Source organism: Periplaneta americana, chromosome 2, assembly GCF_040183065.1.
Source record: "Periplaneta americana isolate PAMFEO1 chromosome 2, P.americana_PAMFEO1_priV1, whole genome shotgun sequence".
NCBI lineage: Eukaryota > Metazoa > Arthropoda > Insecta > Blattodea > Blattidae > Periplaneta > Periplaneta americana.
Genome location: NC_091118.1, coordinates 37,705,725 through 37,721,802, shown reverse-complemented (window position 1 = coordinate 37,721,802; position 16,078 = coordinate 37,705,725). Strand labels below are relative to the sequence as shown.

Here is a 16,078-nt window from a genome sequence, read left to right as displayed (position 1 = left end):
TCCCCCGTTGGAAAATTATCCCCCCTCTCATAAATTCATATTAACATCCCTGCCAGGGATAACTTCTATCCCCCCCTCACTAAATATAATAATTGTTTTAATATGAGTATACTTTATAAAGTATAAAGTAAGCAACGAAAATAATAATAATATATCTCCGGCAAGCTGACAACAATCAATAACTTAGGAATGACGGATCTTATTTTAAGCTGCTCATGGATAATTATTATTATGATCAAGATGCAAGACAAGCAACTCAGTGCGACTAAGGGTTGAGTCGTAACGAATAATGTTACGAATGGCATTCTTTATCTAGGATTCTATCCTTCTTCTCTTTCTAACTCGTTGCTCCCCACTCCTCTCTGGCAACGCTCAAGTGTGAAAAAAAAAATTCACCGCTTACCAACCTTTGAAAGTGTAACTTTGAACAGGTCGCTTTGAAGTTAATATTTTTTTGTAATATAAAAAAAGATTTTGATTCCGAATTTACTTATGCTTTCCTTGGACATTAGCTTAACAATAAAAAAATTACAGCGGGAGTGATTGTAGGAACTACGACATGATAAATCAAGGCAGAGAAAATAGGGAAAATGTAGGTAATTTCATGTTTAAACGTAGGTATTTTCTCTCTTTTCCATCTGGCAACACTTGTTGCGTTTTTTTTATGTGAGAGTTTGGCTTCGGCAAATCCATGTGTTTTTGCTTCTGTTAAATTAGAAAGTGTTACTGTAGGAATATTGGTATGATTATGAGTTAACTGCATGAATTAGGTTAAAAATACAGCTTGGCTTGATAGTTGTTAACATATTATCAAGAACTTACCAAAATCAATCAAATAGTTACTTATCAATATCCTTATTCATGTGTATTAGATAGTAACCACATGTGAAATTGTTACAAATTCTATTTAAACATGTGTTTTTTTAGGTTATGGTAACATTGCAGTAAGATATTTTTGGATAAATTTCAGAACACGGGTACCGTCCTTTCTATTTTACTCCAAAATTCCAACCTTGTGCACACAAAATAAATTATTAGCATTGAAAAGTGCCTTTTCGTAAGCATGGTGCACGTTAGACAAATTTCAGAACGCGGATACCGTCCTTTCACTTTTACTCCAAAATTCAAAACTTGTGCACACAAAATAAATTATTGGCACTGAAAAGTGCCTTTTCGTAAGGATGATAATGCACATTCGACAAACACAGACATCTCCTGTGTTTTAGTATTGTAATATTTTTATCATCAGTGAGGTATCCGTATACTAAAATTTTCTCCCGATATGTTTACAGTTGTATTAGATGACAAGCATTCTTGGCTAAGTCTGTCACACAATCTCAAAGGATTTGCTGAGCATTCGATCTTAAATTGCTTTAGTCAAAAGTTACTTCACTGACTCATCTACGGCTGTGCCTTATTATAAAGTATGTTAGCAATAATCCATCATGTGTTAATATTTATCAATATTGAGTCCCAAAATAAATGGCTAACCGGGGCCCATACTCAGATACATAGATTTTTGCCCTGTGGAAGAACACTCTGTAAAACTTTAAAATATGTAAAGACTGATTATCCATTATATTTTGGAGACCACAGACTGCAAATTGGATATATCTTACTGGTGTAATGAACTTTTAAATGTAGGCCCTAAACAATTTCTGCCAGGAAATTATTTGTTTGTGTTTGTTGCAGCAATGGTATTCTTTACTTGTGCTCACTGTGGAGAATCACTTAAGAAAAACAAAGTTGAGAAACATTATCAGACAGTTTGTTCGAGGAATCTCGTTTCTTTAACCTGTGTGGACTGTTGTAAGGACTTCAGGTAATGTGTGTTTAAATTCCATAGTAGCCTACACAACCTTAAAAAAAAAAAAAAAAAAAAAAAAAAGGGGGGGGGGAAATCTCAAAGAACAGAACAGAGAAGCTCCGCCCACAAATCCCCTCCACTAGGAAGTAGGGGTTTTGGGGTGGGTTCTGGGTTGATACCTAGTGAAGAAAAGTGGTATTGAAAATGCCGGGAAGCAAAAATAGAATTCTGTTCTGTCTCTCCCTTCTTATCTCATCCCTCTCTTTCTTGTTCCATCTCACTTCTTTTTTTCCCCCTCTGATTTTTCTGTTTATGGTGGGATTCGATCTGTCGCAGTTGCCTACCGAACATATGCTGTGGGTAACGAGTAATGCTCTAGATGGCATGGTCATGATGGCACTTGCTGAAAATGGGGAAAATGAATTTACTTATGTTCAATGGGGAGATAACATCTGTGAATAAGGGAGGAGAGTTTGGGCCTCCAACAGTGTTACTTTCACAGGTGAGCGTTGTGTTATGCAAAGTACTTACTTACTTACTGGCTTTTAAGGAACCCGGAGGTTCATTGCCGCCCTCACATAAGCCCGCCATTGGTCCCTATCCTGAGCAAGATTAATCCAGTCTCTACCATCGTATCCCACCTCCCTCAAATCCATTTTAATATTATCTTCCCACCTACGTCTCGGCCTCCCCAAAGGTCTTTTTCCCTCCGGCCTCCCAACTAACACTCTATATGCATTTCTGGATTTGCCCATACGTGCTACATGTCCTGCCCATCTCAAACATCTGGATTTTATGTTCCTAATTATGTCAGGTGAAGAATACAATGCGTTCAGCTCTGCGTTGTGTAACTTTCTCTATTCTCCTGTAACTTCATCCCTCTTAGCCCCAAATATTTTCCTAAGAACCTTATTCTCAAACACCCTTAATCTCTGTTCGTCTCTCAAAATGAGAGTCCAAGTTTCACAACCATACAGAACAACCGGTAATATAACTGTTTTATAAATTCTAACTTTGTACCAAATCTTATAACCTTTTTCCTTTGCTGTGGTCGTGCTGGAGTATCAGTCGCATTCCGAAGCTTACTGTTAGGTTTGGTAACAAGCTGTTTTTTACGGTGATGGGTTGTTAGCCCTTCGCCCAATGCCCAAGCTGGAGGACCACCCCTTATCGGCTGTCCACGACTGCTTATTCAATATATTCACAGCTACCCTCCATATCTGGAGGCCGTCTCCTCTATCCGCAACCTGAGGACGCGCCATGCCGTGGTAATAGGGACTCACAATATGCAAAGTACGGTCATTTTAAATTTGTTATTGGTGTAATCGTTATCACGTGAGGGCTGTTGAGTGCACACCTAATTTTTGTGGACGTGAGTTAGTTAATATGTGTAATTTTTATCATATTTAATTTTGACGAGCGTAAGTTTGTTATAGAAAGGCTAGGGGAGAGCACACAGTAGACAGAGAGAGAAGCTGTCGTGCGAGAAGCAGTGAGAGTGGGGATAAGTTCCCTACCACTGTTCTGTTCTTTCAGATTTAGCCAAAAAGAATGCCAGATTTAGTTAAGTTAGCTTTGTAAAATGTCGAATTCGTAATAATGCACGAAGTTTATTGCGTTAAAATGTTATTTCCTGTTGATATTAAATCAGAAAATGACGAAATTAAAATTATTGTGTAATATATACCAGATGTATTATCCAACAGCACTTGATAATGACCGATACACTAACACACTGCTGTTGCAATACTTCACACGAACACGTATAAGATGAGTGGTAAGTTCTGCACATTAATAAATCCGTGGCGTGACAGCCCATAGAGGACCAAGGTTCGCCAGCTGACTGTGGGCCTCACGTCCACATGCCTCAGCAGAGATAAACGATCGTTCACACAGTACAGGAATAACGTGTGGTTAGCACGATATTCTTCCAGTCCAGCTGGAGTAGTGAAACTGGATTTCACTACTCACTGTTGTTGTTGTTGTTTTCTAATGCCAGGGATTTGACAATAAAGTCATTTGACCTCTTGCACTCCAATATTTTTCAAAGATATTATCATGGTTAGCCACTGACGCACAGATTTTGAGATGTTCTGAATCCATTTCTTGATTTGAGTTGCACAATGGACAGTTAGGAGACTGATATATGCCAATTCTATGCAGATGCTTGGCCAAACAGTCATGGCCTGTTGCCAATCTAAATGCAGCTACAGACGATTTGCGTGGTAAATCGGGAATCAACTGTGGATTATGATGAAGAGAGTTCCATTTTTTCCCCTTGAGATTGTGTTATCAAATTTTGTTTGTTGAAGTCAAAGCATGTAGATTTAATAAATCACTACTCACTGTACCTCTCCAAATTCTTCACGATGCTGGGCACCAATTTCATACCACACAAAAAAGCAATCACATGACGTTAGCTTGTAGTTAGCACAATGAACCCCCCCCCCCCTCCCCAGGGTGTCAGAACTGGATTTTGCTACTCTTTGTAGTTTCCCAGATTCATCACGATTAGTGATGGGGTGTGATTTGAAGACCTGTGATTTTGCCAGTGGTTCTGACTGTGACCGTAGTTCGAAAATCACAGCTCTGAGAAATCGCCATTTCTGCCCAATATGTGACTTATGATGGTGACTGGTGTTTAATATGTGATTATAAGTGACAGCTCCAGACATCTCCAAAGATAAAGGTAACTCCTTCACATGTCATGAAGGCACTTGTGGGATGAGAGCATCCTTTCTTGACCTTGGCACTAGAATGAGGGGGGGTGGTCGGCACCACACTCCGACTGCCTTTTACCCCTGGGAAGACCGGGTATTCAGTTTTATAGACTGAGTGAACTTCAGGGCCATTCTGGAAGTTTGGCAATGAGAAAATCCTGTCACCACCCGGGATCGAACCCCGGACCTTCCAGTCCATAGTCAGCTGCTCTACCAACTGAGCTACCAGGTTGCAAGTCAGAAGATTCATATTAACTTGAAGGACAAGATAATTGGGATCTAATTAATTATGATCGTTCCACTCAAATGGTTAACGGTGGCAACTCTTTGATACTCAAGCTTTGTCCACGAATAATATGATTAATCATTCATAAACATTCTTAGGCGAATATACACGCATGCACATCGCTATAACACCACTCACTGCATCATGTTAATCAATATTATTGATGTAATACTTATGGCACTGGTATGCCAATGTGGAGAAGAGTGGTAAACATAAACATCTGTGGGCTCATGATGGGAAGCATTCGCTCATGGCAATGCCAAGAATCTTCCGATTACGAAAATCCTGCTGCGTGAAAATCGCCATTATCTGTCACAGCGATTTTTCCTGAGCTGTCACAGTTCGGAGCTGTGATGGCAAAACACTGTCACAACCCCCACCTCTAATCACGATGTTGGATGAGACCAGTTTCATACAGTGATCGAAATTTCATGAGAAAATTTCCTTCATGAGGACTGGAACCAGAGAGAATTTATCTCCGTTCCAGTCATCTTACATCATAAGATGGTGCAGAACTTCTGCACGGAAATATCATATGTACTTCGATACATCGTAATAATATATGATATCCCAGATCACATATAGATTGCTCGTTCCTTTGTTAAAATCGTTTGCATTTTGAAGAGAACAACCGCCAGGATCGCCACCCGTCCGCCGTAAACGAACACGAGATGGCAGTACAGTCGCTAATGCAATTCAAATGGAAGTTATGACGTGACTCCTTATGTAACAACTAGATGGCAGCATAGTAAACCTGACAAAAGTTGTTAACTTCAAAACCTATAAGGTGGAGCAATCTGGCTATATTTATGATCTAGGATGATTTTTTTATTGGGTTATTTTACGACGCTGTATCAACATCTAGGTTATTTAGCGTCTGAATAAAATGAAGGTGATAATGCCGGTGAAATGAGTCCGGGGTCCAGCACCGAAAGTTACCCAGCATTTGCTCGTATTGGGTTGAGGGAAAACCCCGGAAAAAACCTCAACCAGGTAAATTGCCCCGACCGGGATTCGAACCTGGGCCACCTGGTTTTGCGGCCAAACACGCTGACCGTTACTCCACAGGTGTGGACTCTAGGATGATATGCGAAAAATAATCACTTAGTGATTTAAGACTGTGCTTATTCTGTTGGATCCCGGCCACTTAGTTACTCATATCGAGTGCACCTCTGCACGTGTGGACATTGTGCCACTGTCATACATCTATGACGCAGTGCATGAGGGAACCCAAGAGGTGGAACTTAAACTGAGAGGATTCAATCCGACATCGGGATGGGAATCCGGTGTGGCTTAGTGGACAGAGCGTCAGTACGTAGAGCTGAAAACCTGGGTTCAAATCCTGGTGCCGGAGAGAATGTTTCTCCGTTCCACTCATCTTTCATCAGTGTTCAGTAGTTTTACTCAACTGCAGAGTCTCTGTCTAACTAAATTAGATCTATAAGTGAACGAAAGTGCAATTGGGCAGAAGAATAACATTTTCATTGCACTTCATGTGCCATCAAATAGCCTACTACATCGTGCACAACATAAATTTGACTCATCCATTAGAAAACAACATTCGTTTGAGAGTGTATCTTCAGTTTACCACATTATGCAGAATATTTCACTATTTGGAAATTAAGATTTCAAAAATTAGTCTGCTGTACTTCAGTACTGAAAATACCATTTAATGTATAGATTATATGAATTAATAACTGTGAAGTGTAAACAAGAATATTTTTATCTTATAGTGTGGAAACGTATCCTGGGCATACAAAATGTATTACTGAAGAGGAAAAGTATTCAGGAAAGGATTTTGTGCCACGCCCCTCTGCAAACAAAGGCGAGAAAAAACAAAAGAAATGGCAAGATGTTATCCAGTCAGTGCAAGAAAAGCAGAGTGGTCTTTCTAATGAAGAGCGAACAATTCTGAATGTCTTAGTCAAACATGAAAATGTTCCTAGAAAGAAAAACAAGTTCCAGGTGAAGTACTATTACATATTATTAGTTATTAAGTATATTTTATCCACTTTGCTGATTTCTAATCTGACAAATTATAGAGACAAATACATATTAATTTCATATATAGTTTTGATACAATCATTTTAATCTTGTTATGGCTCTGTTTGATGTAATATTCTCTTCTGAAGCACAACTCTGACACATAAATAACGCACTGTAAGGAGGAATGCCTTATATAAACCGTACATTGCAAATGTCTGTTTCTGAATCTCACCCACGCACATTATTTGAATGATGCAGCTAGTTTGCATATCGTTGCTGCACTTCCAAAATCTGCTTTGTGCATTTAAACAGATTTTTGAGAATAAAGAAAAAAAGCACTATCACTTTTAATTCCCTTGGTTTTCAGCTACTTTGGTATATTTTCAATCATTACATGAAAAAATGATAAAATTATACCGAAAGGTAATTAAAAGTGATGTCTTCCTTTCTCCTGAAAAATCTGTTTAAATGCACATAGCGGATTTTGGAGGCGCAGTGACAATATTTTCTTAACATGATCGCACAGTAACCTGGCTTCATATTAACCTCACTTGACCTTAAGTTTTGCCACTTTCCTGATTTCACGCAAGAAGTCTTTTATTAGGTAAGCGGATAATTATACAGTAGCGTGCATATTAATCCGAACAACGTAATTACTTATGCAAAAACACTCAAACGGGATAAAAAAAAGGATCTAAGACATACCTCAGTAATCTATGTGGCCTCCCTTATTCCTAATAACAGCTCTGAGACGATTTGGCATGGATTCCACTAATTTCCCACAAATATTCTTCATTTCTTCATCGAGAAACCATAGACCAATTAGGGCAGAAATCATCTTCTCCTTTGTAGAACAATCCATTTTTTGCATTCTTCTTTTGCAAATTGACCACAAGTTCTCAATGGGGTTGATATCGGGTGAGTTGCCTGGCCAGGAGAGTACCTGAATATTCTTCTTGTTGAAGAATTCTGTAGTTTTTCTAGACATATGGCATAGTGCCAGGTCTTGTTTGAACACACCTCTGCCATCCGGAAATGATTTTTGCAGCTGGGGTACGATTCTGGTTTCCAATAAGTGAATATATTTGTCAGAATTCATCATTCCCTTGATAGGTATTAATGCTCCAGGCCCTTCATGTGTAAAACAACCCCAGAACATTACTTTAGGGGGGTATTTGGGTGCTTGTTGGAGATGAGCCGCTGTTACTTTTTCGGATCCTTTCCGTACGTAAGAAACACGGTGGCCGTGGACCTCGAAATGAGACTCATCGGAAAAAAGTATGTACATTCTTCCAGTCATTCACTGTCCAGTGTTGATGTAATTTTGCCCACATTAAGCGTTTTTTGCACATAACAGGGGTTAGCAGTTGCTTCTTAATAGGCTTACGAGCCCTACGTCCAGCTTCCAAAAGCCTACGCTGCACTGTTGTGACGTGAATATTCGCCCCAGTGGTAGCCATTAACTCGCGGGTTAAGTCGACAGCAGTTAGTCTAGGATTTAATTTACTTTCCCTGACAATTAAACTATCATCTGCAGGTGAAGTCTTCCTTTTCCGGCCACAGTTTCCTTTTTTCTGGGGTGTGATGGATCCAGTCTCCCTGTATTGTTTTATGATCGAATTAACAGTAGCCAAATCGATGTGACATTCTGCAGCAATTTGCCTCTGTGTCACAGAAGAATGCTCTGCTAATGTTATAATTTTAGACCGTTTTCGTGGAGTTGTATCCATTTGTGAAGACGACAGAATGTACACAGGATTGCAGTACTAAGTCTTCAACACAACTGAAATGCTTATAAGTACAAAATGACAGGCAAAATGTCACATATTATAAAAAAAATAATAACGACAGACCTTCAACAATGGAATTACACGTACTACAGATGTCAATTAAAGCGGTATGAGCAGCTGTGAGGCCAACAATGACAGAAAATGTAAAAATATGTCGTGTTCGGATTAATTTGCACGCTACTGTATTTGACAAATTTTTTTAATATTGTTATGACTATGTTGTTTGTGATATCCTGTAAAATATTCAAAAGCTTCAGTTTGATTTTGATGAATATGTATTACTAAATGTCTGAGGTAAATAATTTTATTGTAATGTTACAGAATTTCTTGAGAAATGTCATGAATAATCGCTTCAACAGCAAAGCAGCTGACAGTATTTTTGACAAGTTGGAGGCAGCCGGTAAAGAAGGAACAGAAAACAAGGAAGATATAATAGCACAAGAAAATAACGAGAAACAACATGAAAGTATGCAGGAAGATGAGAAGGAGAATGCCAATACTTCGTGTGTCAAGGAAAATGTTGACAACCCAAAAGAAGAAGTAGAAAACGAAGAGAAGCTCAGCAAGAAAGAGAGAAAAGAAAAGCGAAAGAGAGCGAAATATGAAGCTGAATTGAGAGAGATTGAGAGCAATCAAATTCCTGAGGAGGAAGAAGACAATGAAGATGAGGGTTTAAAGAAGAAGAAGAAGTCGAAGAAAGGAGTTATAGCTGAGGGTTCACAGAATGATGCAGTAGAAAAAGAAAAGAAATCAAAGAAGAAACATAAAGAAGCAGTAGAGACGGAAGAAAATGGTATTGCAGGGGAAGAAGAAAAGTCAAAGAAGAAACATAAGGGAACCATAGAGACAGAAGAAAATGATAATGCAGAGGAAGAGGAAAAGCCAAAGAAAAAACATAAGGGAACAATAGAGACAGAAGAAAATGGTATTGCAGGGGAAGAGGAAAAGTCAAAGAAAAAACATAAGGGAACAATAGAAACTGAAGAAAATGGTATTGCAGGGGAAGAGGAAAAGCCAAAGAAGAAAAAGAACAAAGCAGCAGTTGAGTCAACAGAAAATATTTCTGAGGATGTTGAAATGGCTGAAGGTGGAAAATCGAAAAAGCATAAAAAGGAAACTGAGAAATCAAAGAAGAAACGGAAAATGGGATATGAAGAACCAGAAGAACTATGTAAAGAACCAGCTAATAAGAAAATTAAGGAAACCGGTAAGTAAAGTCACAAAGAGTTATGTTACTGCTTTAAGTATGTCTAGTAATCACTTCGCCTCTGCTACAAGAAACTAGCTACATTATGTTATAAATACTGAGCAATTTTGTTCACATCTGGAAAATGTCCAGGTCTTCTTATGCAACAATATGACTTTCAATATGACTCTCTGGTTCAAAGGCAAGAGGTAATATGTCAGTTTTTGGCGAAAATGAGGCTTTGGGATATGTTGTGCATGCTGATGTTATCTTTATTGTGAAAAATATGACATCTCACTTATTTTTCTGTAACCTTTATTACAAAACATGATTCCTATGATTTTGTACTGTCATTTAAACTTTAAATGCTGGCTCCTAAAAAACAGCACATTTTGCGTTGGAGCTACAGAATTCTTTTGGTACAGGAAAGCCTAATTTTGCAACAATTCATATTAACTTTCTTTGTGGAGGGGAAAGGGAGTATTGTCTGAGAACTAAAGCAACAAAAATATGACAAGAAAGAAAGAAAGAAAACAATGTAAGAAATATTTTAGTTGCTGTACTTTTTCCATGCGAATAAAACCTGTCTAACACAACATTTTGTGCTTTGAGAGTACATCATGCACATTACACTGTCCACAACCTAGTTCTTACTATTGGCAGAAAATCACAGTTATTCTTGTTGCTTTAGTTGAACTGAATATGTTTATCAAGTTTATATTCATGAATTTCAGCTGTAAAATGAGTGTGATATTGATTTACACATTTTTGCGAGTCATTTCTTATTTATTTATTTATTTATTCTGGTGTAGTTAAGGCCATCAGGCCTTCTCTTCCACAACACCCTGAAAAAAAATTATTGCTTAACAATTTTACGAAACTGACAAGAGACTCTCTACTCCCACTCCTCCCCCAGTTTTGGTACTAATGATTCACTTTATGTAGGTGGTGGTGATGGTGAACCTATGAAAGAGCAAACGATTTTAGATCTTATAAAAAATTACTAGACAGTGGATGAAACGAAATGCCACCATTCAACCGAAAATCTAGTGGCCTCTGCATGCTATAGGAGTAGCTTTTCTCCCACCAAATTGTGGTTGTAATTTGCTGCAAAATAAACTCAAAAAAGGTTACTTTATTGTTGTAAATTCTGAAAATGGGGGACCTGCATTCAAGCATACTTTACATTTCTTCAGCAAATTCCCGGACACTTTTTGTAGTTCATTTTGACTTACGTTTCGCATTTCTTGTCAAATGTTTTCTTCTATCTCAGCTGCGTTGTCAAAAGCTGATGCACTACACGGAATTTGTACGGTTTTTACCTTCAATAGTTTAGTGGCATGTTGAACTGAGGTTTTAGACATCCCTACCTGCTGAGCTAATCAGTGCAAAGATAACCAAGTCTGTCTCGTTAAATTGTTTCATGAGTGTATATATTATCTTATCCAGCACAAGAAAAATCGAGAAATTGAAGATAGAAATTTCAGAAACACATTCTCCACTAAGATTTTTTTCATGAAACCATTGCAAATAAAAATGCATTCCACAGCTAAGAAGTGGAAGCAGGCTCTATTAAGAGAGTAAAGAGAATCTAAAACCTGAAAGCATGTAAGGGTTCGCTGTGAATGGATTTTCTTGAACTATGGCGGTGTTCTGTTTCGTCTACTCTGTGTATCACATGAGAATATTTGTGGATATTCAGAAATAAAAATATCAGTTGTATATGATTACCTTGGAGTTAGATGGTAACTTTGTCATGTGCTTTAAATATTGTTTTACAGAAACGGAAGAAATTGCTGAAGACAGCACTGCACCAGCAACAGGAAAGTTCAGCTGGCAAGATATTATAGTACAAGTGTTGAATTCCAAAGACAGCAAAGAATTGTCCTTAAAGAAGCTACGTAAAAAAGTGCTTGCAGAATTTGAAGCCATGGGGTGTGGCAGTGCATCAGATACCAAGATAATTGCCAAATTCAACAAGAAAGTCCAGAAGACGCCAGGGGTTGTAGTTCACAAAGAAAATGCCAAATTAGTCTTGGAAAGTCAATCATAATAAGTATTAAATGCATGTGGGTCACTATAACAGATTTCGGTATTCTCTTAAAAATTTACAATTTTGAAATAAATATTTACATAAGAAATAGGACTGACTGAATGCTCTGTAATTTTACATACCTGTACAGTGACCCAAAATTGATTATCCATAAAGCTATCTTAATTTGTTTTGAAAATATACAGTACTTTAATAAGAAACAAATGGTAACTTTATAATTTAACAGAACTGATTAAAAAAACTTCAATGATAATTTTTTTTTGTACAGTAAATGTTTTTGAATCCTCCTCCTTTCTCCTCTTAGTAAGACACTGACGTTATGTTAACACTCCAATGATTATGCACTCAAATGCAATGTTAGTGATCATGTGGATCATATCCATATTTTAAGTTAATTTTTTTATGTATAATTGTTTTTTTTTCTGATTATCAATGATAACACATTAACAGAGTTCAATTACATATTATAATAAATGATGTAAAAAATTAATTTAGAGAATGAAAATATTTGCGCAGAGAATAATCGTGTTAAAAAAAAATGCACCAACTTAATTACATGCCAGGAAAACACTTGCTTAACACTTTTCAAATACAACGACTAAGGGCCGTATTCATAGACATTTCGCAGCACGCACTACGAGCGTACTAAGCTAGCCCTGGCCAGAGCAGTGTATATTGGAGAGTACCGCATTCTTTTGATCCGACAAATGCCGCCGCGGCAGCCATATTTACTCCTGCGGAGAGACTGTACAACGCAAGATTTGCTTAGGAACAGAGGTTTCTAGTGTGATATTTCATTGTTATCTTGAAGAATGCCGTGTTGTTGTGCAGTTAATCAATGTGTAATCAATTGTGGATGTACAAAATTAGCATTAAGTCACAAACAAGAGGAGGAATATACTTCAATGATTAATTTCTCAACGACATAATATTTTCACTGTGGGCTAAAGCAAGGAGATGCACTATCACCTGTATGTTAGCTTCGCTCTAGAATGTGCCATTAGGAAAGTTCAGGATAGCAGAGAGGGTTTGGAATTGAACGGATTACTGCTTCTTGTACATGCGGATGACATGAATATGTTAGAGAAAATCCACAAACTATTAGGGAAAACACGGGAATTGAAGCAAGTAAAGCGATAGGTTTGGAAGTAAATTCCGAAAAGACAAAGTATATGATTATGTCTTGTGATCAGAATATTATTCGAAATGGAAATACAATATAAAAATTAGAAATTTATCCTTCGAAGTGGTAGAAAAATTCAAATAACTTTGGAGCACCAGTAACAAATATAAATGACATACGGGAGGAAATTAAACGCAGGATAAATATGGGAAATGCCTCTTGTTATTCGGTTGAGAAGCTTTTATCATCCAGTCTGCTGTCAAAAAATCTGAAAGTTAGAATTTATAAAACAGTTATATTACCGGTTGTTCTGTATGGTTGTGAAACTTGGACTCTCACTTTGAGAGAGGAACAGAGGATAAGGTTGTTTAAGAATAAGGTTCTTAGGAAAATATTTGGGGCTAAGAGGAATGAAGTTATGAGAAAGTTACACAACGGACAACTTCACGCATTGTATTCTTCACCTGACATAATTAGGAACATTAAATCCAGACTTTGAGATGGGCAGGGCATGCAGCACGTATGGGCGAATCCAGAAATGCAGAGTGTTAGTTGGGAAGCCAGAGGGGAAAAGTTCTTTGGGGAGGCCGAGACGTAGATGGGAGGATAATATTAAAATGGATTTGAGGTAGGTGGGATATGATGATAGAGACTGGATTAATCTTGCACAAGGATAGGGACCGATGTGGAGCTTATGTGATGGCGGCGATGAACCCCCGAGTTCCTTAAAAGCCATAAGTAAGTAATGACATAATATTTATAATTGAAAATATCAAGGTGGGCAAAAGCTGACGTTGGAAACCATTCCAAACTGGTATAATACTGGTAACAAAAACAGTTCTTGATTCTCAAGAAAGTTGTCATAATAAAGCGAACTTCAAATATCTTATGCTACATAGATCTACGCAGGATGCGTTAGAAAATTTATTTTCTACTCTCCGTTCCATAAATCCAATCCCGGATGCAAAAGAATTCAAAACTGCATTACGATTTCTCAGTTTTTCTCATAAATGAAGCATGGAAATTACGCAGTTTGCGATTCTGAACAATTAGTTGAGTTTCTAGGTACAGATGTAAGTAATCCCGAAACAGAAAGGTCTAGTAAAGATGAATGTGAGCAAAAGGAAATTGATATAGGCTAATTTGTAATTTGAGTGAACAACAAGCTCTTTACTACTTGTTGGGATCAGTTTTGTTCAAAATAAAAGTTATAGTCATATATCATTTGTGAAAACTGTTTTTCATCTCTAATTGTAATAACTGATAACAGGGATGAATCTATAAATTTTATTAGCACATTAGTGACTCTCAAGTCGTACAAGGATATGTCACTTGTATACCCTTGTAAATCTATGATTGATATATGTAGAAAAATGTGTAACGTTGGTAGAAAATGAGTTGACACTAAAGAATTTGAAGTCTTTAATTATTAACACTTCAACTCATACGTTCCCAACTTGTCATAATATTTTTGAAAAAGTCTTATGACTGTATTTTAGAACTAGAATGTAGCCTATTTATTGTTAAGAAAATTGTCTGTTATAGCAAATGCACTACAACAATCTGCTAAATGGTGGTAGCGGAAGTGTTGGTGCGAGAACTGCATGGAAAATTGATGATGTTATCCCTATTGAAATGGACATAACATAAATAATAAAGTGTTATCTCTAATCAGTCATTTCACTATGACAATAATGTTTATTAATCCTCGTCTCCTGTATTCAATAAACCACAACAACATGCATGATATCGCCTTTAATGACCTTCCTTCTAGCATTACTGCTTATGCTTCTGTGCCGAGCCAGGAGTAAATATGGCTGCCACCGCCGAGAATGCGGTACTCTCTAATATACACTGCTCTGGCCCCAGCTATCCACTGGTTACTTGTACAGAATTCAAATCATATCCTATCGCTAACACTGGTTTATGAATACGAAAAACGCTGATCATCCACCGGAAGCCTGTGCTAAAAATGTCTATGAATACGGCCCTAAGAGTTTAGATAAATATAGGCTACAGATGATGGATACAATAAATGCTGCTATCTCAGTTCACAAATCAAAAATAAATTACTGAATCACTAATGTGACCCATATGGCCATTGGAGGGTTAAAGACATGGTGGTTGGCTCAAAACTTTTCGGAAAATCTTTTATGTTTCGTCGCAAAGCTTTTCACAGAAAGTGTAAACAGACAAAGTAGTTGGTGAAAGATGGTAGAAAGAAAAGGATGCAGATAATATCCATTGGTCAAGGTCAACTGCATTTGTAATGAATAGGCTTGCAATGTTGGGGACCGATAGGGTGCGTCATGGTGGTTTCAAGTTTACTGTCCGTTCACCAGTTACTACTGTAGCATGCGTAAACAATGTACCTGCTGAATAATAATGCCGAAGGTTAAAGGTTCTCAGGTGCATATTTTTGCAGCAGAATTTGGGGAGACACTGAAGATGTGAGTTGTGCATTGTAATTGTATGGCTCCTGTCCAAATTTGTTTATGTTTACCTTGTTATTCCCGTAATTGATCACAGAACCAAGTCAATGTCCTCGTACTAGCTCCTGTCCCTGGTCTATATACCATGCTGCAGTCAACATTGTAATCGATCCCCGACATTAGAAGCCTAGTAATGAAACTTGAATTTTACATATGCAAGAAAGAATTGATGAAGACACCAGTGGCAGTTTGTCCAACCTCCACTTTTATTACCAGTATATTCTTTCAGTTGAATCGAGATCGAATTGTTACCTCACCCAATAGCATTTCAATTAATTCTTTCTTAACAGCAATTTATTTAAAGCTGTCTGCAATCAATAACGACACAACTTTGTGTTCAGTGCAGTGAGGTAACAATTGGAATTCTTGCTCTTTCTTAGCATCAGTATACCTTCAGACCAATGAGGAAAGCTATACACTGTCTTCATTGAGTACTCCAAAGGCTCGACATACTGAACAGAACTAAATTAATGTTAATACTAAGACTGTAGCTGACAAGTGTAGCTTGCGCAAGGAATGATTACCGAAAAGTAATGATGGAATTGCTGTCTGTTTTGATGTGTGTATGTAGACATGCCAAGGGGGGCGAGAGGTGCGGGCCGATGGAAGTACTGTCTCTTCCAAGAAGATGAATA

The 16,078-nt window shown here is 37.6% G+C and overlaps 1 protein-coding gene across 1 annotated transcript; it reads left to right on the top strand.

Annotated features, from left to right (window-relative positions):
• The first annotated feature begins 639 nt into the window (after positions 1-639).
• On the top strand, positions 640-15,000 carry LOC138692657 (cell growth-regulating nucleolar protein). The gene is made up of 5 exons (XM_069815771.1): positions 640-740; positions 1,693-1,822; positions 6,547-6,778; positions 8,911-9,796; positions 11,557-15,000. Exons 2-5 carry the CDS (start codon positions 1,695-1,697, stop codon positions 11,826-11,828), a joined length of 1,518 nt encoding a protein of 505 aa, XP_069671872.1. The 5' UTR covers positions 640-740; positions 1,693-1,694; the 3' UTR covers positions 11,829-15,000.
• Positions 15,001-16,078: the final 1,078 nt, after the last annotated feature.

Excerpts from the sequence above, each read along its gene's own strand:
- LOC138692657 (XM_069815771.1), top strand. The coding sequence starts at position 1,695 with ATGGTATTCTTTACTTGTGCTCACTGTGGAGAATCACTTAAGAAAAAC. Across the intron at positions 1,823-6,546 it reads GACTGTTGTAAGGACTTCAG|TGTGGAAACGTATCCTGGGC; the intron begins GTAATGTGTGTT and ends TTTATCTTATAG. Across the intron at positions 9,797-11,556 it reads TAAGAAAATTAAGGAAACCG|AAACGGAAGAAATTGCTGAA; the intron begins GTAAGTAAAGTC and ends ATTGTTTTACAG.